Source organism: Nycticebus coucang, chromosome 4, assembly GCF_027406575.1.
Source record: "Nycticebus coucang isolate mNycCou1 chromosome 4, mNycCou1.pri, whole genome shotgun sequence".
In the NCBI taxonomy this organism is placed as follows: Eukaryota; Metazoa; Chordata; class Mammalia; order Primates; family Lorisidae; genus Nycticebus; species Nycticebus coucang.
Window position 1 is genome coordinate 8,571,364 of NC_069783.1, and position 26,055 is coordinate 8,597,418.

At 44.9% G+C, this 26,055-nt stretch overlaps 1 protein-coding gene across 3 annotated transcripts in view; it reads left to right on the forward strand.

The window, feature by feature from the left end:
* TAF1B (TATA-box binding protein associated factor, RNA polymerase I subunit B) overlaps positions 1 to 9,122 on the forward strand; it is an 87,988-nt gene extending 78,866 nt beyond the window's left edge. For 2 of the 3 annotated variants that reach the window (XM_053589688.1, XM_053589690.1), the window contains exon 15: positions 5,597 to 9,122. In XM_053589688.1, coding sequence (XP_053445663.1) covers positions 5,597 to 5,801 — 205 coding nt within the window. In that variant the 3' untranslated portion in view covers positions 5,802 to 9,122. The remainder of the gene's footprint in view (positions 1 to 5,596) is intronic. The other variant, XM_053589689.1, reaches the window with a different exon arrangement.
* Positions 9,123 to 26,055: the final 16,933 nt, after the last annotated feature.

Genomic DNA, 26,055 nt, shown 5'->3' on the forward strand with positions numbered 1-26,055 from the left:
CCCCCTTGATTTTATGTCTCATGTTTAGATTCTTGCTTCATATCTACTGAATGTGGGCATGTGACATCTAGTCTACAAAGTATGCTTTTATGATTATTGATTCTGAATCAAGTGGGATTAAAGGTAGAAAACTATTAAGCAAAGTAATCTATCTATATAGGATGCAGTGAAAACACTGTAGTATCCAAATAGTAAGGCACACAAGCTTTCAGCTCACATCAGGCTTAATGACCATGTCTCTGGCACACTGGTTGGTTATACTGCATCCTCGGTGCCAGCTACTAGGGAGTCTAACATGGGAAGATCCCTTGAGCCCAGGAGTTCTAAGTTACAGTGAGTTATGATTGCATCGCCTCATGGAGCAAGACCCTGTCTCTAAAGGAGGACCAAAAAACCCAGTTTAGATACATTTGTAATGATTATGGAACAGCACTGTCAGCTGGGCACAGTGGCTTACGCCTGTAATCCTAGCATTCTGGGAGACTGAGGCGAGTAGATCACTTGAGCTTACAAGCTCGAGACCGGTCTGAGCAAGAGTGAGACCCTGCGGGGAGGCTGAGGCAAGAGAATCGCTTAAGGAGGTTGCTGTGAGCTGTGATGCCACGGCACTCTACCAAGAGCGCAAGAGCGACAAAGTGAGACACTGTCTCTAAAAAAAAAAAAAAAAAAAAGAGTGAGACCCTGTCTCTACTAAAAATGAGGCAAGAAGACCACTTAAGCCCAAGAGTTTGAGGTTGCTGTGAGCTATGACGCCACAGCACTACTGAGCATGACAAAGTCAAAGTGTGTCTCAAAACAAAGGAATAGCACTGTCTTTTTTTTTTTTTTTTTTTTTGTAGAGGCAGAGTCTCACTTTACTGCCCTCGCTAGAGTGCCGTGGCATCACACGGCTCACAGCAACCTCCAGCTCTTGGGCTTATGTGATTCTCTTGCCTCAGCCTCCCGAGCAGCTGGGATTATAGGCACCCACCACAATGCCCGGCTATTTTTTGTTGTTGTTGCAGTTTGGCCAGGGCTGGGTTTGAACCCGCCACCCTCGGTATATGGGGCCAGCGCCCTACTCGCTGAGCCACAGGCACCGCCCGGAATAGCACTGTCTTAATCGCAGCAACAGCAAAAGGCCAGCACCCCCACCCACAGATGGCTTTGCATCTGAGGTGATATCTTCCTTTGCAGTGGTCAGTATAATGGCTTTCCAGATTTTAAGATTTCATCAAGAGGAGAAAAGGTTGTAGTCCTGGCCAGTGAGGAGTGCTTCACATCACAAGGCCCCAGGTGAAGGTAGCTTGCTGCCATGTGGCTCCTTCCTCCCAACGCTACACAAGTCAGTCCTGAGTATCTGGGGTGATCTGTACCTTCATGCTGCCTCACAAGGCATGTGAGTGGGTATGTGGATGTTCTTAGATTTTTTTTTTTTTTTGTAGAGACAGAGTTTCACTTTATTGCTCTTGGTAAAGTGCTGTGGCATCACACAGCTCACAGCAACCTCCAACTCCTGGTCTTAGGCAATTCTCCTGCCTCAGCCTCCCGAGTAGCTGGGACTACAGGTGCCCGCCACAACGCCTGGCTAGGATGTTCTTAGATTTAACACAGTGACTTATTACTAGACGTTGGTGTAGTCAGTTATGAAACAGCTAAGATTTTTTCTTGGCACAAACTATAAGCTAAATTCTTCAGTATCAATTAAGTTTCAGTAATACCATGACTTTATGCACCAAATTTATCTGTCCACCCTAGTTTAGACCACAACCTCAAACCCCAGAGTAAGCAAAAAAGGCTTCTACTAACCAATAAAAACATCGCTGAGACCATGAGTAAAGTTTATGCGCTTTTCTCAGAAAGCCCCATAGCCCCTCACTCAGAACCTACTAACTCCACTCTTATGCTGAGTTGTCTCATTTCCAAACTCCCAGCCATCAAATACACAGCAGAGGAGGGAGCTGAGAGGTCTCCTGCTGATAGCCATCTTGACAGCAAACCTAAATGACATCCTCTGACAAACAGTAGAAGAGCCAGCATCAGAATCCAAACCAGACAGAGGAACTCAAATGACAGTGATTTGAAGTTCGTCCATAACATCCGGTTCATGACTCTATCTCACTAGAGAAGCTGGAACTTCAACATAGAGCATGCCCCAGGGTGCTATGTGCCTTCTCTTTGGGTTGTTTCTCATAGCCAAATTTTCTAATAGTTCTACAATAAAAACAGATAACTTGTAATAATTGTAAAGACTGAAAATGATTATGCTGAATATGCTATTTAAGACAACCAAGTAATATGTAACTTAGTTTTTAAAGATTTCCACCAAAATTTTAATAATGAAAGTTTTTTGATACTTATGAGAGCAGATCTGAAGCTATGCAGAGAATTTTGTTATGCAGAAGGACTCATTTTGGAGGGTTCAGAGGAGACATTTACCATAAAATAATTTCAAGAGCACTTAGACCTTGGGAACTAAGCAGAGGAAGTCCGCAAGAGCACTTCAGATGTGGGAAGTTGTTTATCCTTCCTACCTGGGGCAGAGCTAACAATGTCGGTGAATTGAAATGCCCTTACTACTCTGCATTTATAGAAGTCTCCATCTCTAATTAGGCCAGTTCTGACAATTGGCCAGGTCAAAAGACCTGTCATAGAAACTGGCTGTGAAGCAGTTCATCTGTCCAGTGGTTTTCTAGTTGTATTCTCCAGGAACTGGAGGTGCTTTGGCTATCCCACAAAAATTTGGTTTGAATTTTTTTTTTTTTTTTTTTAATTTGGCCGGGGCTGGGTTTGAACCCGCCACCTCCGGCATATGGGACCGGCGCCCTACCCGCTGAGCCACAGGCGCCGCCCATGGTTTGAATTTTTAAAAGTTTATGTTTAACTATTTATTAAAACTATAGTAAAAAAAAAAAAAATCAATACTAAAATATGTCATATGCTGGCTTGGCACCTATAGCACAGTGGTTACAGCGTCAGCCACATGCACCAAGGCTAGCAGGTTCAAACCCAGCCCAGGCCAGCTAAACAACAACAACTGCAACAACAACAACAACAAAAGAAAAAAAAATAGCCGGGCATTGTGGCGGGCGCCTGTAGTCCCAGCTACTTGGGAGGCTGAGGCAAGAGTATCGCTTAAGCCCAAGAGTTTGAGGTTGCTGTGAGCTGTGACGCCGCGTCAGTCTACTGAGGGGGACATAGTGAGACTCTGTCTCTTAAAAAAAATAAAATAAAATATAAGTAAATAAATAAAATAAAAGTCCTGATATTTCAGATTAAATTTGTATGCTTTTTCTTCCTGGTATAGAAATAGAGCTTTCCTTATGGTCCCAGAGTAAGAGAAACAATACTTTTACCCTTTTTCTGATAACATTTTGTCTAAAAGAATCTCTCTAAATACAGCTGAAACTAAAATATCAGAAAAGTAGAAAAGCAAGAGGCCACCATATTTGTAAAAATTACTTTAAATGGCTTATATTTGATCTTTTTTTTTTTTTTGAGACAGAGTCTCAAGCTGTGGCCCTCTACCAACTCTGTGGTAGAGTTCTGTGGCGTCACATCTCACAGCAACCTCAAACTCTTGGGCTTAAGCAATTCTCTTGCCTCAGCTTCCCAAGTAGCTGGGACTAGAGGCGCCCACCACAACGCCCAGCTATTTTTTTGTTGCAGTTGTCATTGTTGTTTAGCTGGCCTAGGCCGGGTTCCAACCCACCAGTCCTGGTGTATGGCTGGTGCCCTCCCTACCCACTGAGCTACGAGCACTGCCTTTATATTTGATCTTTATTAGGCCATTCAGTGAACAGATATTTGAAGCTTCAAAATTTCCTACCAGTGAACCTGGTAGGATATTGGCTTTATTGCGTATTATTACTTAAAATAGACTTAAGGTTGACTTTAAATGAAAACAAAAAAAAAAGGTAATTTTAAAGGAGTGTATGAGGAGTGAACATCTTTGAGCTGTTACCATGTGCCAAGCCTTGGGTTACATGCTTAATATATATTCTTAGTTAATATTTTTATCAACTCTATGAACTGTGAGTACTGTTTGGGGGGGGTATTTTGTTTTCACTGTTTTACAGATGAGAAAAGCAGGAGTAATTATCCATAGTCATAGCTGATTGGTGGCAGAGCTTTGTGGTACAAACATAGATGTTCAGGAATTTAGGACCATATAGGTTATATAAATCATAATATCTCAAAGCCTGTAGCTTCTGTATGTTATTTGATTTCTTATTTTTTTTAACTTTATTATGGGCAATTTCAAATATACTCAAAAATAGAAAGAATAATGTAAAGAACCCTCCTATCTCCGTCACCCACCAACAGTAGTTACCACATACCTGGACTCGTTTCACCCAGGCCCAACTCACTTCTTCACCCTCTGCCCCTCACTATTTGGAAGCAGATTCCCAAAGCCATAATATTTTTTTAAATAAAGGCATACTACTATTAATTAGACATTAAAAAATTAATACTAATTTCTTAATATTATCAAATGTACGGTCAATGTTTAGATTTTTCCCAGTTGTCATATAATATTCTAATGAGTTTAACTCAATCCAAATAAGGCCCATATGTTCCAAGTGGTTGGTATAGCCCAGTGGTTCTCAACCTTCCTAATGCTGCGGCCCTTTAATACAGTTCCTGTGGGTCGTGACCCACAGGTTGAGAACCGCTGGTGTAGCCTTTAAGTGTTTTAGTTCATAAGGTCCCCTTTTTTTCTCTCTCTTTCCTTTGTCCCCTCTTACAATGTACTTGGTGAGTGATCCAGGTCACATGTGTCCTGTAAAATTTCCCATAGTCTGGATGCTGATGACAACCAAATGATAATGTTTGACCTGTTCCTCTGTTCCTGGATTGCCTATAATTTGATGTAGTTAGAGATTGACAGTTAGCATTAGTTACAATGATTAGATTCAGGTTTGACTATGTTCAGTCAACTCTTTAAGCCTGATTTCTTATTTTGGGTGACAGTTGGGGATTATTTGTTTCCTTTAGTTTATTTTAAAAAATATGTTCAGAATCTCTCCTTGTGGGCTTTTGTTTGCTTTGACCAAGGTAAGAAGGTGGAGTAGTGACCCATCTGGAGTGGAAGATACTCTGGGTGAGGAGTCCTGAGACCCAGCTCCCAGCACTATCTGTGTCCCTTGCATGGTGGCCATGGACACTGTGAAAATTTTTCCTTTGTAGAGTTAAGGAGTGTTACCAAATTGTTCTAAATTTCCTTCTAACTCAGAATACTGTTTTAAGCCTAATCACATATATTTACTAATTTATCTGGAGTAAGTTCAAGTGTTATGGATGCATTTCTAAATAATCATTTAAAGAGAGCTTAATGGTCAGGCATGGTAGCTCACACCTATAATCATAGTACTCTGGGAGGCTGAGGCAGGAGGATTGCTTGAGCTCACAAGTTCAAGACCGGCCTGAGCAAAAAGTGAAACTCCGTCTCTACTAAAAATGGAAAAACAGAGGCAAGAGGATCTCTTGAACCCAAGAGTTGGAGGTTGCTGTGAGCTATAACACTATGGCACTCTACTCAGGGCGACAGCTTAAGACTCTATCTCAAAAAACAAACAAAATAAAGAGAACTTAATATTTTTTCTTTTCTTTCTAGCTATTGTAAACATCTGACAACCTATGAAGAATCAAATTTTTCTCTGAGTTACCAGTTTATACTAAATCTCTTCTCCTTCCTGCTAAGAATAAAGACCTCCTTACTTCATGAAGAAGTGAGCTTAATTGAAAAGAAACTGTTTGAAAGAAAATACAGTAGAACAAAAAAGAAATCTAGAAGATCCAAGAAAGCAAGAAGATATTGAAAAAGAAGAAATAGAAACTACTTTAATAGTAATAATAATGTCAAACTGTAATATGACATTTCAAAGTATTAAGGAAAATATAATTTTATTGCATTACATACACATTCATACATGTATACATATGTATTAAAATGTGTATAAAACTTTATACTATAAAACAGGTGAACTTTGAATTCATTTTTTAAATTATGAATATTCTTTAGGAAAGTTAAAACAGTAATTATGTAATAGTACCCAGAAATTTTTATTGTATTTTAAGGGTAAATTTACTTTTTAAACTAGTTCACTTTCTTACTCTTCATACCTCAAGTTAAATCCCAGATCAAAGATCTAAACTTATAATATAAACATTATATATATAAAAGTATTAGAATAGGACAAGTACAAATGCTTTGATGATCTTGGAACAGGAAAGGACTTTCTAAACAGGCCTCACACCCAGAAGCCAAAAGAAAGAGATTGATAATATGACTACAAAGCAACAACCAAGTTTTAATTGCCTCTTATAAAACTGGGAAAATGTACTTGTAGCACAAGATACACAAAGAAATAATTTCTTTAATGTATCAATAACTCTCACAAAGCAATGGGAAAAAGACAAGCTGAGCAAGAGATATGGAAAGGTAGTTTTCTTTTTTTTTTTTGGAGACAGAGTCTCATATTGTCGCCCTGGGTAGAGTGCTGTGGCATTACAGCTCACAGCAACCTCAAACTCTTGGGCTTAAATGATTCTCTTGCCTCAGCCTCCCAAGTAGTTGGGACTACAGGCGCCTGCCACAACACCAGGCTATTTTGTTGTTGTTGTTGTTGTTGTTGTTGTTGCAGTTGTCGTTGTTTTTAGCTGGCCAGGGCTGGGTTCGAACCTGCCACCCTTGGTGTGTGTGGCTGGTGCCCTGCCAACTGAACTACAGGCACCACCAGGAAAGGTAGTTTTCAAAAAAAAAACAACAACAACTATAAAGATCAAACCAAACAGGGTATTCAATTATATTTAAGAGTATTTCTCACATACTCAGTTGGCAAAGATTATAAAGATTTATAATACTGGATATTGAAAAAGCAGGCATTCTTGCTTAGAGTTTGTTTATTTATGCAACAGATACTGAGCAACTTATGTGTTTCAGGCATATTCTATGTAGGTCACCACGATAGTCGCTATGAAAGTTTTGAGACAGACTGCGTTAGGGTCCATCATCCAAGAAACAGCAGCATCCTTTCTGATTCATCTGTGCAAGTTTCAACTTGCTCGGGTTATGGATGATGCTGGGAGGGCTTCATTTCTGTTCACCCGCACCGATTTTACATTTTTTGAGTTTTGTATATCGCAAAACAATAATGACTGAGGACACATCACTGAACAAGATCCCTGCCTTTAAGGAGCATATGTTCTAATTGGGTGGAAGCAGATAGTAAAGAGTGTAATTTGGGGCGAATGAGTGAAATACAGTGAAGAAAAAACAAGGGAAAGGATAAAGGGAGTCTGAGGGAGAACCCCCTGGGCAGACCCGACGAGGACGAAGCGTACTGGAGGGAGCGAGGCACGTGGCTCTGTCCATATCCAGGAGATGGTTCCAGGCAAGGGAAGAAGAGCTGAGGCTCAGGGGCAGCAGACTGTTCAGTGGCCAGGGCATTGTGGCTGAAGGGGGAGCAGGAGAGCAGATGGGGTGGATGAGCTTGCTCTCCGGCGGTGTAAGGACTTTGGCTTTTATCCCAAGTGTGTCACAGGAAACCACTGGACAATTTTAAATGAAAGACTGATGTGATACATCCTATGTTATGAAAGTATCCCTTTGATGACCGGTGAACAGCCTGTACGGGGCATGGGCAGAGGTGGAGGGGCCCCTCAGTGCACTAGCTCAGGCCACAGAGTGCTTTGGACTGGAGTGATCACAGTGGAAAGAGCAAGAAGAGATTTGATGCGGATTTGATTATTCAACAGTTTAAGTGTTGAATAAATAAGGGTTTACTGATGAGTTGGTTGTGGGGTATTAGAAAAAACACTGCTGCCAGAGAAGTTATTCCTGTCATTGGGTTTTGTAGATGGCTGACCACATGGCATCCAACACTGAACAGATGAGACGGACAGCAGTTTATTAATCACATGTACTCATGCCCTGGGGAGGACTCAGCACCCTACACGGGACGACACAGGGTTGCACTTGCCTGTGAGAGGCCAGTTTTGTGGTATCAAGAGGGTGGGGTGACCCCTGCTTACCGTAGGAAGATGTGATTGGCTTGTTGAGTAATTCCACTAGCTGGCAGGGAGCTAAAGCCCACTACTCACCTGTAAGCAGGAACTGCTCCTGCCTCTTCTAATTAGGAGGTTGGTTTGGTTGGAGGACCTTATCCGTGGCAGCAGAGTGGGGATGGGAACCTGCAGTTACGCCATTCAAGGGCCTTCCAATTCGACCAGATGTAAAGGGAACACACACTAGTGGGCCTTAATTTTAGCCCTTACACCACAGGGGCACACTGAAAAGAGTGGGGAACTGGGAACTCAGTTCTGTTTCAGACATGATGAATTTGAGATGCCCATTAAATGTTTGAAAGATGTCAAAATAGAAAGTTGGGAGGAAAACCCACAGTTCAAAGGTCTGGGATACAGATATAAATGTGGGAGTCATCAGAACTGCAAGTGATATTTAAAACTGTGAGACTAGATGGGATCTCCTGGGAACCTGGTCTAGGTAGAAATGAGGCCTTCAGGCCAGGCACAGTGGCTGACACCTGTAATTCCAGCACTCCAGGAGGCAAAGGCAGGAAAATTGCTTGAGGTCAGGAGTTCAAGACCACCCTGGGCAACATAGCAAGACCTCATCTCTACAAAAAATTAAAAAATTAACCAGGCGTGGTGTGTGCTTGTAGTCCCAGATACTAGAGAGGCAAAGGCAAGAGGATTCTTTGAGCCCAGAATTCAAGGCTGCAATGAACTATGGTTCTGCACTGATTACAGCCTGGGCAACAGAGCAAGACCCGGTCTCTTTTAAAAAAAAATAAAAATAAAAATAAAGCCCTTCGTAGGTGCTCTCTGTCAGATTGAGGAAGTCCCCTGCACTCCTACTTTCCTGAGAATGTTTTTTTCTTTTAAATCAAGAATCAATGTTGTTCTTTTTTTTCCAAATACTTTTTCTGCACCCATGAGAGGCTCACATGAGTTTTTCTTTTTTAGTCAGTTAATTTGGTAAATCGCATTGATTGAGTTCACCTGTGAAACCAACTCTACATTCCTAGGATAAACCTCACTTCATCGTGATCTATTTATTCTTTCTAGATATTGCTGAATTTGATTTGCTGAAAGTTTGTTAAAGATTTTTATATCTGCATTCATAACGAGTGTTTTCTTGTCTTGTGACTTCTTTATCTGATTTTGGTATCATAGCAATGCTGGCATCACAGAATGAGTTGTGAAGTATTCTCTTGTATTTTTATTTTCTAGAAGTATTTGTATGGAACTGGTATTGTATATTCCATAAATGTTTAGTAGCGAAGTTAAACTGGGGCTGGATTGAGAAGGCTTTTTTTGTGAGAAGGATTGTAACTACAAATTCAATTTCTTTCATGCATATGGAGCTATTCAGTTTATTTCTTATTAAGAAAGCCTTTCTCTTCAAAAGACACTGTTATGAAAATGAAAAGTCAAACCACAGGCTGGAAAAAAAATTTGCAAAACATATATCTGACAAAGGATTTATATCTGTATGAAGAATTCTCACAACTCAAAAAAGCAAACAACCCAATTCAAAATGGGCAAAAATTTTGAATAGACACTTCTCCAGAGATGTAAAAATAAGCACATGAAAGGTGCTCAATATCATCACTCTCAGAAAATGTAAATTTAAACCAGAAGGAAATAACCACTGCACACCCATCAGAATTGCTAAAATTTCTAAAAACTGATCATAGTAAGTGTTGGCAAAGATTTGGAGCAACTGGTCTTCCCACTGCTGGTGGTAATGTAAAATGGTACGGTCATTTTAGAGAACAGTTTGGTAGCTTCTCCTCCTCCCCCTCCTCCTCCGTCTCACTTTGTCACCCTCGGTGAAGTGCTGTGGCGTCACAGCTCACCGCAACCTAAAACTCTTGGGCTTAAGCAATTCTCTTGCCTCAGCCTCCCAAGTAGCTGGGACTACAGGGCCCCGCCACAACGCCCGGCTATTTGTTGTTGTTGTTGCAGTTGTCATTGTTGTTTAGCTGGCCTGGGCTGAGTTCGAACCCACCAGCCCCGGTGTATGTGGCCAGCACCCTACTCACTGAGCTACGGGCGCCACCCAGTTTGGTCGTTTCTTTCTTTCTTTCTTTTTTTTTTTGTGAAACCGAGTCTCACTATGTCACCCTTGGTAAAATGCTGTGGTATCACAGCTCCCAGCAACCTCAAACTCTTGGGCTTAAGCTATTCTCTTGCCTCAGCCTCCCAAGTAGCTGGGTCTGCAGGCGCCCACCACAAGCCTGGCTATTTTCTTGTTGCAGTTGTCATTCTTGTTCAGCTGGCGTAGGCTGGGCTGGAACCTCGAGCCTCGGTGTATGTGACCGGCGCCCTACCCACTGAGCTAGGGGTGCCGAGCCTGGTAGTTTCTTAAAAGGAAAATTATACTTACCTGATGATCCAGCCATTCCACTACTAGGTGTATACACCAAAAAATAAAAGCATGTTTTCACACAAAGACTTGCACACAAGTATTCATGGTAAATTTATTATAGTTGGAATACCAAAAAAAGTGTATGTGGGGGGGAGAACAAACCAAATGGCCATCAACAGGCAAATAGATAAATTGTGGCATATCCATACAATGAAATACTTTTTAGCTGTACATAAGTAACCAAGTAGGGCGGTGCCTATGGCTCAAAGGAATAGGGTACTGGCCCCATATGCTGGAGGTGGTGGGTTCAAACCCAGCCCCAGGCTAAAACTGGAAAAAAAAAAAAAAAGTAACAAACTATTGGAATAAGCAAAAATAGCCCTACTTGGGGGAGAATATACAAAGCATATCTTTTTTCTTTTTTTAGAGACAGAGTCTCACTTTGTTATCCCTGGTAGAGTACCATGGCATCACAGCTCACAGTTACCTCCAGCTCTTGGGCTTAGGTGATTCTCTTGCCTCAGCCTCCCGAGTAGCTGTGACTACTGGTGCCCACCACAACACCCAGCTATTTTTTTTGTTGCAGTTTGGCCAGGGCCGGGTTTGAACCCTCCACCCTTGGTATATGGGGCCAGCGCCCTACTCACTGAGCCACAGGTGCTGCCCGAAGCATATCTTTTAAAACATAAAAAACTTGGGGCAGCACCTGTGGCTCAAGGAGTAGGGCGCCAGCCCCATATGCTGGAGGTGGCGGGTTCAAACCCAAGCCCATTGAAAAACTGCAAAAAGAAAAAAAAAAACTTTGGCTTAGTGCCTGTGGCTCAAGCCTCTAAGGCGCCAGCCACATACACCTAAGCTGGTGAGTTCGAGTCCAGCCTGGGGCCCACCAAACAACAATGATGACTGCAACCAAAAAATAGCCGGGCATTGTGGCGGGCGCCTGTAGTCCCAGCTACTTGGGAGGTGGAGGCAGGAAAATCACTTGAGCCCAGGAGTTGGAGGTTGCTGTGAGCTGTGATGTCACGGCACTCTACCCAGGGCAACAGCTTGAGACTCTGTCTCAAAATAAATAAATAAATAAATGAATGTGAATGTTACGTAATCAACATCAAGATTTGAAGTGAATTGAAATTGGTGACCCGGGTGCGGTGGCTCACGCCTATAACCCTAGCACTCTGGGAGGCTGAAGTGGAAGAACTGTTTAAGCTTAGGAGTTTAAACCAGCCTGAATAAGAGCAAGACCTCCAACTCCACTAAAAATAGAAAAATCAGCTTGTTGTGGAAGCTCCTGCCTGTAGTCCCAGCTACTCAGGAGGCTGAGCAAGAGAATCACTTAAGTGCATGAGTTGGGGGTTGTTGTGAGCTATGATGACACCACGGCACTCTACCCAGGGCAACAGAGACTCTGTCTCAAAAGAAAAATTTTGAAGTTGTTAGGTTTCATATACAGTGGAACCTCCATAGCTGACCCCCTCCACACATGGAGCACCTCCTTAAGGTGACCTAATTTTCACAGACTGGACATGCGCCACATGTACGTATCAGCACAGCAGACCTAGTTCCTTATGTTGGCCAGTTTATTACAGTCCCTTGAGTGGTCAATTTACAGAGTTTCAACTGTACTTAAAAATACTGAGATAGCTCAAACCTGTGAAAAGTTCTGGGTTTGGGCTGGGCACTCCAGGAGGTCAAGGATCACTTGAGATGAGAAATTTGAGACCAACTCGAGCAAGGGTGAGACCCCATCTCTACTAAAAATAGAAGAATTAGCCAGGCATTGTGACAGATGCCTATAGTCCAGCTACTTAGGAAGCTGAGACAGAATTGCGTGAGCCTAGGAATTTGAAGTTGCTATGAGCTAGGCTGATTCCTCGGCACTCTATGTAGGGAGAAAGAGTGAGACCCCATCTCAAAAAAAAAAAAAAGTTTTGGGCCACTCACATCTATAAAATAAGATCAAAAAGGGAGGAAAGAAAAGTGAGGCTTCACATACATTTCAAGTCTTTTTTTTCATACATTTTTATTTAATATATTCTTTCATTTATGTATTTTTCCCTCTGTCACCCTGGGTAGAGTGTCATGGTGTCATAGCTCACAGCAACCTCAAACTCTTGGTCTCAAGTGATCCCGTTGCCTCAGCTTCCTGAGTAGTTAGGACCACAGGCACCCACCACGATGCCTAGCTAGTAGAATAAAAATTCTTGCACTGCACTTGCTCCAGTCTCCCAGAGTGCTAAGATTACAGATGTGAGCCACCATGCCCACCTTTAAATCTTTTTCTTGAGACAAAGTCTCACTCTGCTGCCCTGGGTATAGTACCATGGTATCATCCTAGCTCACAGCAGCCTCAATCTCTTGGGTTCAGGCCTAATGAAGGAATGTTACTCTTACAAGAATGAGTGTTTTCGCATCTAAAAACAGTATTCAGCTATAAGAAAAGCAAATCTGTCTACTGCTAAAAAAGGAAGAGGAACTTATTATGACAGCAATACTAGTGAGCACCAACTATCTATCAATGTATCTACAAGGTACTGTACTAAATCCGGTCTTCTCAGCAGCTCTATGTGGGCCATGCTGTTATTGTTATGACCAGAGGAAGAGCTAAGGTTAAGTAGCCTTGTTCAAGGATGCATATCTGACATAGAGCTGAGGCTGAGCCCCAGATTCCAAGCTCCATTTTTAAAAAAATGATTAACTGGACCAGATGCAGTGGCTCACGCCTGTAATCCCAGCACTCTGAGAGGCCGAGGCAAGTGCATTGCCTGAGCTCACAAGTTTGAGACCAGCCTGAGCAAGAGTAACACCGTCTCTAAAAAATAGCCAGGTGTGTGGTGGGCATCTGTAGTCCCAGGTACTTGGGAAGCTGAGGCAAGAGATCACTTGAACCCAAGAGTTTGAGGTTGCTGTGAGCTAAGATGCCATGGCATTCTCCTGAGAGTGACCAAGTGAGACCCGGTCTCCAAAAAAGAATAATGAACTGTAGACTCCTATTGCTTTAGCATTCTTAGGGTAGAGGAAGGTTTGTGGGTACACATTAATAAAGGTTAAAAGAATCAATGACATGGCATGTGAGTTAAGGAGTGCTTTCAGACTGCAATTAACAGAAACCTTAACTACGTTTTCTCATGTAACAGAAATCCTGGACATAAGCAGCTCCAGACTTGGCCCAGTGGCTCAGGAGTATTACCAAGGACCCAGACTCTGGCTTTGCTCTGCCATTCTCGCTCAGGATAATGGCTTTTTGCTCTTTGATTTGCTCGGTCACTAGATGGATACTGCAATCCCATGTAACAAATTCAAGGTGGAAAGAGGGAGCTGAGATGAAAGACTTTCCTAGAGCCTTCATCTGATGAGAAAAGCTTTTATAAACAACTGCCTTGCCACCCCCGCTTCCTCACTCACTGGCTAGCATTACATCACTCGCCCTACGACTGGCAAAGAGGAACAGGACTGCCATGCTGCTTCAATCTACATGGGTATTTCACATATTTGGAACACAGTTTTGTCACGTGTATGTCTGTTTTTAATCCCCCCCCCCCCAAAAAAAACTGTTTCTTGTTTTTTTTTTTTTTTTTTTGAGACAGAGCCTCAAGCTGTCGCCCTGGATAGAGTGCGGTGGCATCACAGCTCACAGCAACCCTCAACTCCTGGGCTCAAGCGATTCTCCTGTTTCCACCTCCCAAGTAGCTGGGACTACAGGCGCCTGCCAAATGTGTTTCTTTTTTTTTTCTTTTCCTTTTTTTTTTTTTTGTAGAGACAAAGTCTCACTTTATGGCCCTCGGTAGAGTGCCATGGCATCACACAGCTCACAGCAACCTCCAACTCCTGGGCTTACGCGATTCTCTTGCCTCAGCCTCCCGAGCAGCTGGGACTACAGGCGCCTGCCACAACGCCCAGCTATTTTTTGGTTGCAGTTCAGCCGGGGCCGGGTTTGAACCCACCACCCTCGGTATATGGGGCCAGCACCTTACTGACTGAGCCACAGGCGCCGCCCCAAATGTATGTTTCTTGAAGCAGTTTGTGATGTCTGAGTTAGACTTAAAAGGGACAAGGAGTAAGCTTCTGGCACCTGGACCAATGAACATTGTTACAGGAATAATGATGGTTACAGGTTGATAACTGTGGTGCTGCCTTATCTCCCTACAGGGAAATTTACCTCTGGGCACTCAGCAGGCCTGCCCATCATTGCCATCCAGAAGTGGAGGTGCCTTCTAAATCCTGAACCAGGAGAGAGAGCCCAGGGCCTCCTGGCACCTAGCAGCAGGAGGCTGCCAGGGCACCTAGCAGCAGGAGGCTGCCAGGGCACCTAGCAGCAGGAGGCTGCCAGGGCACCTGCAGAGCAGAAATAGTTCCTTGTTATCTTTTTTTCCTCCATTGACACAAAGCCACCTAGGAATAAAATTAATATTCAGTCCTATATTCATACAAAAAGTCATAATACTTAAAAGGAGAAAAGTAGCATTATTTCCTGAATTTTTGGGAAGACCATGAATAGAATTTCCAAAGTGTGGCTGCTGTAAAATTTCTATGAATTATTGTATTATTGTATATTGCATGGTTAATAGTGTGTATTTTTATCTTGAATATGTAGCTGGCAACTTTTTTTTGAACTGAAAATGGAAAGCTGAGTAAATTCACACAGTATTAAATCTGTCACAAGATGTATTCAAGAAGCTCTTAGTGTGTTCCCTTGTTTTGTGCCCTTGTGAAGTATTTAAGCATAAAGTGGTTTTTGTGCCAGGCTTACCTGATAATATGCTACGACTTGAGAAGAGCTTACAAAAGAGCACTTTTATTGACTTTATAAATTAAGAACCTAGTATTTCCACTTAGTTGGCCTTTGCCCTTCTGAAACAATCATGTCCTTCTGGAACAATTAATACATATTTTATGGATATTTGCGTTGAACTGGGTGACTCACAGATAATCCCAAAGGAATTTTTAGTTAGAATACCACTTAAATATAATTACCTTTTGTCACCATTGTTGTCCACATTAATTTGAATTAAGTGATTACCTTAAACATTACCTAAAATGAAAAGATAGTCTCTGAATTTTAAAATTCCCAAGGTTAAAAGTGGGAAAAAATAAAAAAATGGATTCTTTGCTATGTTAGAGGATAAGAAATTATTGTAAGACATGCTTACTTAAAAAAATAAAAAAACACACATGCTTACTTATTGTTACCTTTCTATCCTTAGACACTCACACTGGTCCCTCCATTCCCAGCAAGGGATCTAGGGATGTGGCACTAGGCTCCTTTCCCTCCTCAGTGGGTGCCGTCATCCTGCTAAAGCTCCTCTCTACTCCAAAGCTGGTTTTGTTTCCTGTTATTTCATTTAGTTTTGTTTCCATTACTCTTTACTCCCCAAGCGCAGCCCATGGCTGGGCATCACATCAGAATCCCTCTCCTCGGGTGCCCCTCTTCACTACTGCCTGAGGGACCTGGGTGGGCTGGCCTGGAGGTCCAGCCTTATCATCCCTCCATCACCTCCTCCCTCTCCCCTACCCTCACTTGTTCAGTTCCTTGGCACTCACCCTCAGCACCCTCCCGTTTTTGACCCTCAGTACAGCCTGCTGCCTAAGACCTGTTTTACTAACTAGGCAGCCTTTCAGACTGTGATCACCGGTTGCAGCTCCTTTCAGACACCTTATCCAATAGATGTTCAAGAATGTCTTTAGGGAAGTGCCTGTGGCTCAGTGGGTAGGACTCCAGCCCCATATACCAAGGGTGGCGGGTTCAAACCTGGCCCCGGCCAAACTGCAACAACAATAAAAAAATAGCCAGGCGTTGTGGTGGGTGCCTATAGTCCCAGCTACTTGAGAGACTGAGGCAAGAGAATTGCCTAATCCCAAAAGTGGAGGTTGCTGTGAGCTGTGATGCCACAGCACTCTATCCAGGGCGACAGAGTGAGACTCTGTCTCAAAAAAAAAAAAAAAAAAAAAGAATGTCTTTAATGAAAGTAGTGGTGATAAAAGGGGGGAAATTATAAAAAACTTCCTACATTTTTGTCAGTTACGGCAGTGCAGTTTCTTTCTTTTTTTTTTTTTAGAGACAGAGGCTCATCCTGTCACCCTCAGTAGAGTGTGGTGATGTCACAGCTCACAGCAACCTCCACTCCTGGGCTTAGGCGATTCTCTTGCCTCAGCCTCCCGAGGAGCTGGGACCACAGGCGCCCACGATAGCGTCCGGCTATGTTTTGCTGCAGTTTGGCCGGGGCTGGGTTCGAACCCCCTACCTCCGTATAGGGGGCAGGCGCCCCACCCACTGAGCCACAGGCGCCGCCCTGCAGTGCAGTTTCTACTATTTAAGGGTGGTTTTGAATCAAGTCAAAGTACTTTTAAGATAAAAGGGTGAGAATAAACCTAACTTTTGCCCACGTGTTCCTGTAGCCATATCAAACATCCCTGTCGTTCTGATGAGCAGGCCCATCACGGACTTTAAGTGCTTTCCGTAGAGGGAGGGACTCTTCCAACCTCTTAGGAGCCCTAAGACGTGGTATTGTGATGCTGTGCACATGAGGGCGGAGGCAGGGAGAAGCTCAATTCCCTGCCCAGGGCTGCAGGTAAGCATGGGGCGCCGCGCTGCCTCCACACGCTCAGCCCTGGTGATGTCAGCTCCAGTCTGGCAGCCCAGAGAAGACAGCATTAGTATTTACGGCTGGAGCACATCCTCCCCACCCCTCCCCCAAACCTGTTCTTCCTCTGCCTTCTCTGACTCCCAGTTACAGCATCACTCACCTAATTGCCCAGCTGTAAATCTCCAGTCTCCCCACCCGTCACCCATACAGCTCGCGGGGACGTCCCCGGCACCTCGACAGACGCCTCCCTCCGTGGGGCTCGGACCCTCCTCAGCTCGCACCAGGGGGCCCACAGCCTCTCTCCTGACCAAGCCTTCTCCTTCCTCTTCTGGTGACATTCCAGAAACATGTGATAACAGGACACACACGGCCCCTCCACAGCTCCTGGCTGCCCCGAAGGCTGGGCCGGGAGCTCCAGGGTTGCACAGTGCCCTGCTGAGCCCCCAGCCTCAGACGAGCCCTGGCATCTCGCCCCTGCCTCCCCGTGCTGTCTTCTCCGCCAGGAACGTGGGGAAGGACGCTCTTCTTCCCTCAGGACCCTGCCCAAACGCCAGAGCGCGCCTGGCCTCCCCGGAGGAGGCGGGTGGTCCTCTGCCCGGGGTCCCTCCCTCCAGGAGACAGGGCCCTCCACCTGCCCATTCCCGCGGTTACCCCAGGGCAGAGGAACTTGAGGAGCTTGTATCACAAGGATTACAGGATACCTATGCGCCACAGAGGGAGAGCCTGGCTGTGCCCGTGACCTTTTCAGAGCAGACACACCCAGGGTCTCCTGCTCCAAGAGCGAGCTGGGAATCCCAAGGCCGGCCTGCCCGGCTACCTGCTTACCCCTCCTGCTTATCCCAAATTCTCCCAATTTTTCCCCTTTCCTTTTTTCGATCCTTAGCTCTTCCTTTTTAAAATCATCACCAATGAGAATAAGTCAAAATACCAGATATTGGAATTGATAGCCTCATGGCTTAGAAAAGACATACAAAAATAAGTCCCAAAAGACTTGAATTTCAAGTAAAGGAAACTTGAAATTCAGCCAGGGAGGGGTTATTGTAAAAGCTTAGTTAATAACACCTCACTTGGTCAAAGGGCTTAATCCCTCCTTGCTTTCTCCCTCCCTAAAAAGTGAAAATTAAAAAAAAATTTAAATAAGGCAGCACCTATGGCTCAGTGGGTAGGGCGCTGGCCCCATATACTGAGGGTGGCAGGTTCAAACCCAGCCCTGGCAAAACTGCAACAAAAAAAATAGCTGGGTGTTGTGACCGGCACCTGTAGTCCCAGCTACTCCGGAGGCTGAGGCAAGAGAATCGCCTAAGCCTAGGAGCTGAAGGTTGCTGTGAGCTATGATGCCACGGCACTCTACCGAGGGCAATAAAGTGAGACTCTGTCTCTCCAAAAAAAAAAAAAGAAGAAGAAGAAGAAAAATTAAGTGTAAAAAATGTATCTCTGGTACTAAAATGTAGTGAGATGCTCCAACCATTTTAAAGGAACATTATTTTATAAAAGAGATGTCTGGTCACTAATAACTCTCTCTTTGAAAGAGTAAAATATGCAAATGTGAGCCAGCAAGTTTCTCTCTCAGCTCTAAGTCTCAGGGAGTTTTCTTGAAATGACAGTAAGCCTAATGGCTGAGCCCACTCAAGGTCAGTCAGAGGCAAGAGATGTTTACTGGAGGTAAAGGCCATGCTCCTAAGCCTAGGGCTTTCTGGTAGCTGCTGCAACTGCTGAGCCTTCTCTGGAATGGCTGACAGTGAATCCATAGGAGAAGAATGTGAGACGTCTAGGTTCCTAGTTGCCAACAAGGGGGTGACACCCAACTTTGCATAGCTGCTGCTGCCTCCATTCAGAAACAGGGAGAGCTGCCAGCATTTTGGTGATAAGTCTGAACCAAGTCCCAGAGACTACAGTCAACCTGGAGTGCAAGCAGGCCTGATGGGGAAGGGGACACCCCTTCCTCAGCAAGCTCGTTCATGACGGCATCATGGGAGACACAGTGGAAGAGAGGAGAGCGATGGAGACCAAGAAGCAAGAGACCATCCTGAGAGTGAGAATCAGTGAGCCATCAAATGCCATCTTCCAAGCCAGACATTGTCACTAGGCAGCACCAGCCCTGGCCCTGGCCCATTTAATGTGTCCAGGTGTGCTCTAACAGAGGTGATAGGCTAAAGCCAGAATCTCATGCAGAAGTGCTCACCCACTGCGATACCACTACCAGAAGGGATACATGGGATACAGAAACAAGAAGGCCGGGCTCAGGTCCTGAGACTTTGAACTCGTCATTTGATCCCTTTGGCTATTTCTCCACCTACAACATGGGCATACCCCTGTGTACCTCAAAGGGCTGTTTTAGTAATCAAATGAGGATTGGTACACTCCTACTGAATGGGTACAATGAAAGGGTATATGGCACACTTCCTGGGAGCGGGACTCTACCTAACAAAAGCAAACATCCATTGTAACCGAATTGTTTGTACCCTTACATTAATCTGAAATTAAAAAAAAAGAATCAAATGAGCTTGCGGGTATGATCACATTGCCACTGAATACAGCCAAAAGGAGGTAAATGTCACTAACTACCACAACAAACAACGATTGTTGACCTTTTACAGTGTTCTTGTACCTATGCTAGGTAATAAGGGATTTTTTTAAATATGAGAGGTACTTTTTATCCCTTAAGCACTTTATGCTATAGTAAGGAAAAATGGGGAAGTGAAAAGTTCAATATTTATGGAGCTCCTCTGTAAGATGCCAGACATCGTTTGAGACAGTTCTCAAGCAAAAATAAGCAAACTCTTAGTGATAGGGATTATTATCCCACATTGCATGGTTAAGGAAAGTGGGGCTCGGTCATAGAGCCGGAGGTAAGGGTGGAGGTTCCCCACGCCTTGCCACCCACACCCTGTTTCTCCAGGTAGAAGGCTTTCATCTTACCACTGGCAAAAGCATGAGGCATGGGATTCTGGGGACCTGGGTGGGACAGATGCTCAGGTGTTGGAGCACAAATACTCCATCAACATCCTTCAACTGCTTGGGATGTCCCTTCAACACAAGCTGTTTCATAGGGCTGGGATTCCCTAAATGTGCTGAGCATAAATGATGATGATGTCACGTGTCCAACAAACACACAGAGGAAATGCACAGGATCCCTGCCCTCCTAATCTTTAAAGACAATGGAAGCCATCCATCCAGTGTCTACATGCTAGGGATTGTGTGAGAGTCTTTAAGTGTATTATCTTAGTTAACTCCCCAGCACTCGTCTTTATTTTCCATATTTTCCAGATGAGAAACCTGAGGACTACCAGTGAAGTAGAATGCTTAAAGTAAAAATAAGAGGAAAACCCAGAATTTAAAGTTAGATTGGTTTGAGTTTTTTAAAAAAAATTTGGGGGGCAGGATGTTCTTTCCTATTTTTTTTTTTTAGTTTTTATTAATGCCTATCCCTGTCCTAGCCTCAACCAATGTTCCATGAAAGCAAAACTTTGATGTGCTGTTTACTGCTATATCTTTAACATCTATCCGTGTGGTGAATAAAAAGAGCAGTAAGTGGCACCATGGTTCTCCTGACTAGATCAACTGTACCTCATACAGACTCTCTCTTTAGAACCCTTAAGGCATTGGTTCTCAACCTGTGGGTCATGACCCACAGGAACTGTATTAAAGGGCCGTGGCATTAGGAAGGTTGAGAACTACTGCCTTAAGACCTTCTCTGTATGGGGTGACCCTATCGGGAATATCTCTGCCTCATTCCGCTCAGAATCTAGGCAGAATAGTTAGAGTGCAGACCCCAAATCAGAAAACCAGGAGTCAAACCCCAGTTTTCCATTTGTTAGCCATGTGACTTTAATGTCTGTGTCCTCAACTGTCCCATTAGGAGAGAGTACCTACACATAATACGTGTGCATAACTTAATTCTTAGGGCACTTCTTAGATGCTGCCAATTCTGTGTAATGAACTCTGGCAGGGACTATCTGGATGCTACACGCTCTGATTCAGGCAATTGAAACACTGCTTGCTCAACTTTTTTTTTTCTTTTAGACAGAGTCTCAAGCTGTCGCCCTGGGTAGAGTACTGTGGCATCATCATAGCTCACAGCAACTTCCAACTCTTGGGCTCAAGCAATCCTCTTGCCTCACTTTTTCTATTTTTAGTAGAGATGGGGGTCTTGCTCTTGCTCAAGTTGGTCTTGAACTCATGAGCTCGAGCAATCTGGCTGCCTCAGCCTCCCAGAGTGCTAGGATTATAGGCATGAGCCACTTCTCAACTTTTTGTCCCTTACACTTTCTTCTGGGCCCTAATAAGCTGACTAAAGCCCTGACTCTCTTTAGGGTTGCCCATCCTAGATCTGTTTGAGTAAAAGTTCTGTCAAATTCGGGCGGCACCTGTGGCTCTGTGAATAGGGCGCCGGCCCCATATACCGAGGATGGTGGATTCAAACCTGGCCCTGCCCAAACTGCAATAAAAAAATAGCCAGGCATTGTGCCCGGCGCCTGTAGTCCCAGCTACTTAGGAGGCTGAGGCAAGAGAATCGCCTAAGCCCAAGAGCTGGAGGTTGCTGTGATCTGTGACACCACAGCACTCTACTGAGGGTGACAAAGTGAGACTCTGTCTCTAAAAAAAAAAAAAAAAAGGTTCTGTCAAATTCATGCAGCACTGAATTAGAAAAGACAGAACAACTGCACTGAGCACTTTGGTAAAAGGGTAGCTGAGCAGTCAGGGAGCAATTCTAAGGGTTGGGAAGGGTTCCTGGAAGCCATGACGTGGAGGTCGTCTCTACGTCTCTGGAGAAGCAGACGAGGATTTTTTTTTTTTTTCGAGATAGTATCTCACTTTATTGCCCTTAGTAGAGTGCCATGGTGTCACAGATCACAGCAACCTCCAGCTCTTGGGCTTAGGCGATTCTCTTGCCTCAGTCTCCCAAGTAGCTGGGACTATAGGCGCCTGCCACAACGACGGCTATTTTCTGTTGCAGTTTGGCCGAGGCTGGGTTCAAACCCGCCACCCTTAGTATGTGGGTCTGGCACCCTACTCGTTGAGCCACAGGCCCCCGCTGCACTGGGGGTTTTTAACCAGGACATCAAATGGGAAGCGCATGTCGGGTTTAGATTGAGAAGGAACTTAAATGCCAGGCTAAGGTGCTTGGACTTCGAGCTGTGAACCATGCAGCTGTTTTGGTTCTGATCATAGCAAACATTCTTAGAGCCACGGGGCACAGGGATGGGAGGAACCACACAACCTGTCCAACTATTTCCTTTTACTGAGGCCCCAGAGAAAATGACTCTACTGAGATCACCTTGCTGGTCAGTAGAAGAACCCGGACTGGAGCCCAGGTCTCATGACTTTCTCAATCTGCTACCTCACCCTGGACTCCTTACATCCTCAAGTCCATTAATGCTGTACCACAAGGTCTCCAGTGGGTCCAACTCAGTTCCCTACTCTGTGGCCCATGACTTGAAGAGGTGTCTTCAAAGATCCTCCTTCTCTAAAAAAAAATGCTACTTCATCCTTGAGGTTAAAAAGGTTATTGCCAAAAAAGATGCAAAGCCTCACTCATAACTCTTTTTTACAAAAGCAAGTCAAAACAATGAGACGCTATTTTGTATCTAATAGACTAGCAAACTTTGATAGCGCCCCTGGGTGTTCAGGGTGTGGCACATTGGAAGGAGGCTAAATAGGGGCAGCCTTTTGGAAAACAATCTGGCAAGATCCATAAAAATTGCGACTGTGCATACCTTTTTCCCAGTAACTCCAACTCCAGGAATTTACCCTATGGCTATACTTGATTAAGTGTGCAACAATGTGGTTAGAGGGCTGTTCACTGTGAATATTTGTAATTATGGAAAAATGAGAAAAAAAGAATTGCTGATAGAATCTAGTCATTATGTATCCATTCAAAGAAATACTGTGTAGATTTCTATGTGATGACATGGAGAACACTTAAGACACAGGAAGTGAAAATAAGCACTCTGGGCAGGATAGTGCATAGTACAATCCCTTTTGTGGAGGAGAATATACATGTTTGTGTATACCCAGAAAATATCTGGAAAGATTCACAAAGATGATTAACAGTGGTTATCTAGGGGTGAGGGACTGGGGATGGAGCAGGGGAAGACTGTTTGGACTCTGCATCTTATTGTACGGCTAAAAGTCCTTTTTTCCTTCCTTTCTTTGTCCCTTTCCTAAGCCCCTTCTTTCTCTTTTGCTTCTTCTTTAACTATGAGCATGTATTATTTTTATAACTAAAAAAAAAAGGTTATTCCCAACAGCTCAGATTTTGTTTTAGAGAGTATTAGAGACAAACTAAACAGTTCTATATTCAAATTTACAAAATAGACCCAACGTTTTTGATTACTACATCTACCATCTAATAACCTCGGGCCCTTCCTGTTCTTGTTTTTGGTTTTATGATTTGATGTTTCTTCATTCATCTCCTATTTCTTTTGTGCCAACCATGTATCAGGCACCAAGGCTTTCAGTGCATGTCTGCAGAACACGGTGAGGATTGTATCCACTCAGTAAACATTTGCTGGCTGTCTTCCATGCACATGACCGGGCACGGAGGGGGGGGGGCGATTAAAATGAAAGTGGTCCCGGGGTGGCACCTGTGGCTCAAAGGGGTAGGGCGCTGGCCCCATATGCCAGAGGTGGCGCGTTCAAACCCAGCCCCGGCCAAAAGCTGCAAAAAAAAAAAGTGGTCCAATTGCTGCCCTCCTTGGAAACACTCACACTATGGTAGAAACAGACAAGAAAGCACAGAACAAACAGAATGTGGTAAAAGTGGTGATGGGGTGATGTGGGCCAGGATATTCTGATCGCTGGAGGGACGAAGGCAACCAGGAAGAAAGTGCAAAGTCTAGAAGTTGAGTAGAGTCTGCCAAGCACAGAGGGGAGGAGCAGGGAAAGCTGGAGTGACTCTGGGGTGTGAGCAGGATGGTCCTACAGGCTGGCATGGGATGATCAGTTGTTAATTATACACCATGCTCATGAGTTTGGACTTGATTGTGAGCATAACACAGTGACATGAAATCTGTGTTCTGCGAAGGTCTCCCCTGCCACATTGTGGAGATGGGCTATCAGAAGAGGAAAAGCAAAGGGTCACTGTTCCAATATCAATCAATCAGCACCACCCTGATGGCATCACATCTATGGACCAGCTGTGTCATTATTGGTATCTTTCTTAAATTAGCTCACTTTTCAGATATAATTTATTTAAGCAGAAAATTAGTACATAAGAAAACAGAACAGGCTGCATGGCTCCTGCAGTGCTCCTGGGGTTAGAGGACAGACCCCAGGGAGGGTGGTGAGAAGTAAGGCTCTCTTGGAGCACAGAGGACAGAGAACAGCAGGGCTAGGCTGCTGGCGCTGTGGGAGGGCCACTCCTTACTCATCTCTTTACTTGGCTTGGACACGCCCCCTTTCTGTCTCTTCTGCTGGCTCTACTCCCTCCCAGCCCCTCTGTACTGGAGGCTCCAGGACGCCTCCTCTTTCTGTCCTTACTGCTGTAGAGATTCATCCCATCTTGAGGCCTTACCTTACATCTGGATGTGGATGATGCCCAGAAGTGGAGCTTCAGCTCAGATTTTTCCTATGCACTCCCATCTGACTTCCAACAGTGCCCCTGACCATCCACTGTGCTCCCTCGTACATCTTGAGCTTAGCACATTCCAGACGGACTCCTGCTCCCTTCAAACCTTCTGCACCTGCCTGCAGTCTTCCTCTTTCAGGGAATGGCAAATCATTCCCTACAGTTGCTCAGCTGGAAACCCTGTGGTCATCTTTGATTCTTTCTCCTACACCCATTTCCAATTTGCAGGAAATCCTGTTGGTTCTACCTTCAGAATATATACAGAATTCAACTTCCCTCCACTTCTCTACCACCTGTCTGGCGCTACTATTCTCTTTTGCCTACATTATGGCAGTCAGTCATTCTTACCTGGTCCTTTCCACACAGCAACCAGACTATTACTATAAAACACAAGTGAGATCATGTCACTGCCCTACTCTAGTCCCTCCAGTGCGTCCCCCTCACCGAGAGTAAAAGCCTTCCTTGCAGAAGCCCGCAAGGCCTTGCAAAATTTGCTCCCCTGCGCCCATTCCCTCTCTGCCCTCCAGCCACGCTGGCGCCCCCACCTCGCTTGGCTGTGCCTCTGCCCGCCCCAGTCACTCCCAAGTACCTGCAAGGCTGAAAGCCCGCTCCACCCAGTCTCCCCATCTGCCTCCTCGGCTATATTTTCTGCCACAGAACCTGCCATATAATTTATTTACTTTATTGCCTGTTACCCCAACTGGGATGCTCCATGAAGGCAAGGAAATTTGTCTTTCGCGTTTACTGTCCTATCCCCCAGCATCTAGGACGGTGCCTGGCATCTGGTTAGGTCTCTCTGAATAAGTCCGCAGCCCCTGGAAAAGAACGGAGCTCCAGCTCAGAAAGGACAATTTGGGTCATTCGGGATGGAAATGAATGGAAGCAGTGGCAAGAGAGGTGACACCGCCGAAGGGGCCTGAGGGGCTGAAGGGGAGGCGGGGCGGGCTTTAAGGAAGGCGGCTCCGCGAGGCTGGCACCACCACTCCGTGGTGAAAACAGTGATTTAGGAGGCTGCAGCAAATTTCTAGTGACTGTCACATAGTGAACAGCACCAGATGGATGAGCCAGAAATTCTAAAACCAGACAGCCAATTTCGGAGATATACTTTGGGGGGAAAGCTGCGGTACTCAAGGGGTGACTGAAGGGACAAGTAGGAAGTGAAAAGATCCGTCGCGGACCCCCGACAACCCTTGCCCGGAGGGTACTTTGGTAGCGCGGCGCACCTGACACCGAAAGACCTGAGGATACGGGCGGTCGGTCGCTGGGGCTCTATCCCTGCAGCCGCCGAGGGCCTGAGAGACCGCAAGGCAGCGGAGACTCCACAGAGCGCGCCGCCCCAGGTGCGCGAGCGGGGACGTCTTGGTGCCCGCACCGAGAGTCGCGGAGGGCTACGGGTGCGCGTCCCACCCCTAGGCAGCGGAGCGCGGGCAGCCAAGCCCAGGCAGGGCAGGCGCTGAAGGCCGCGAGCCGGTCACGCTGGCCGCATCGCAGCCACGCTGAGCGCCGCCTCGCGGAGCACGCACCCG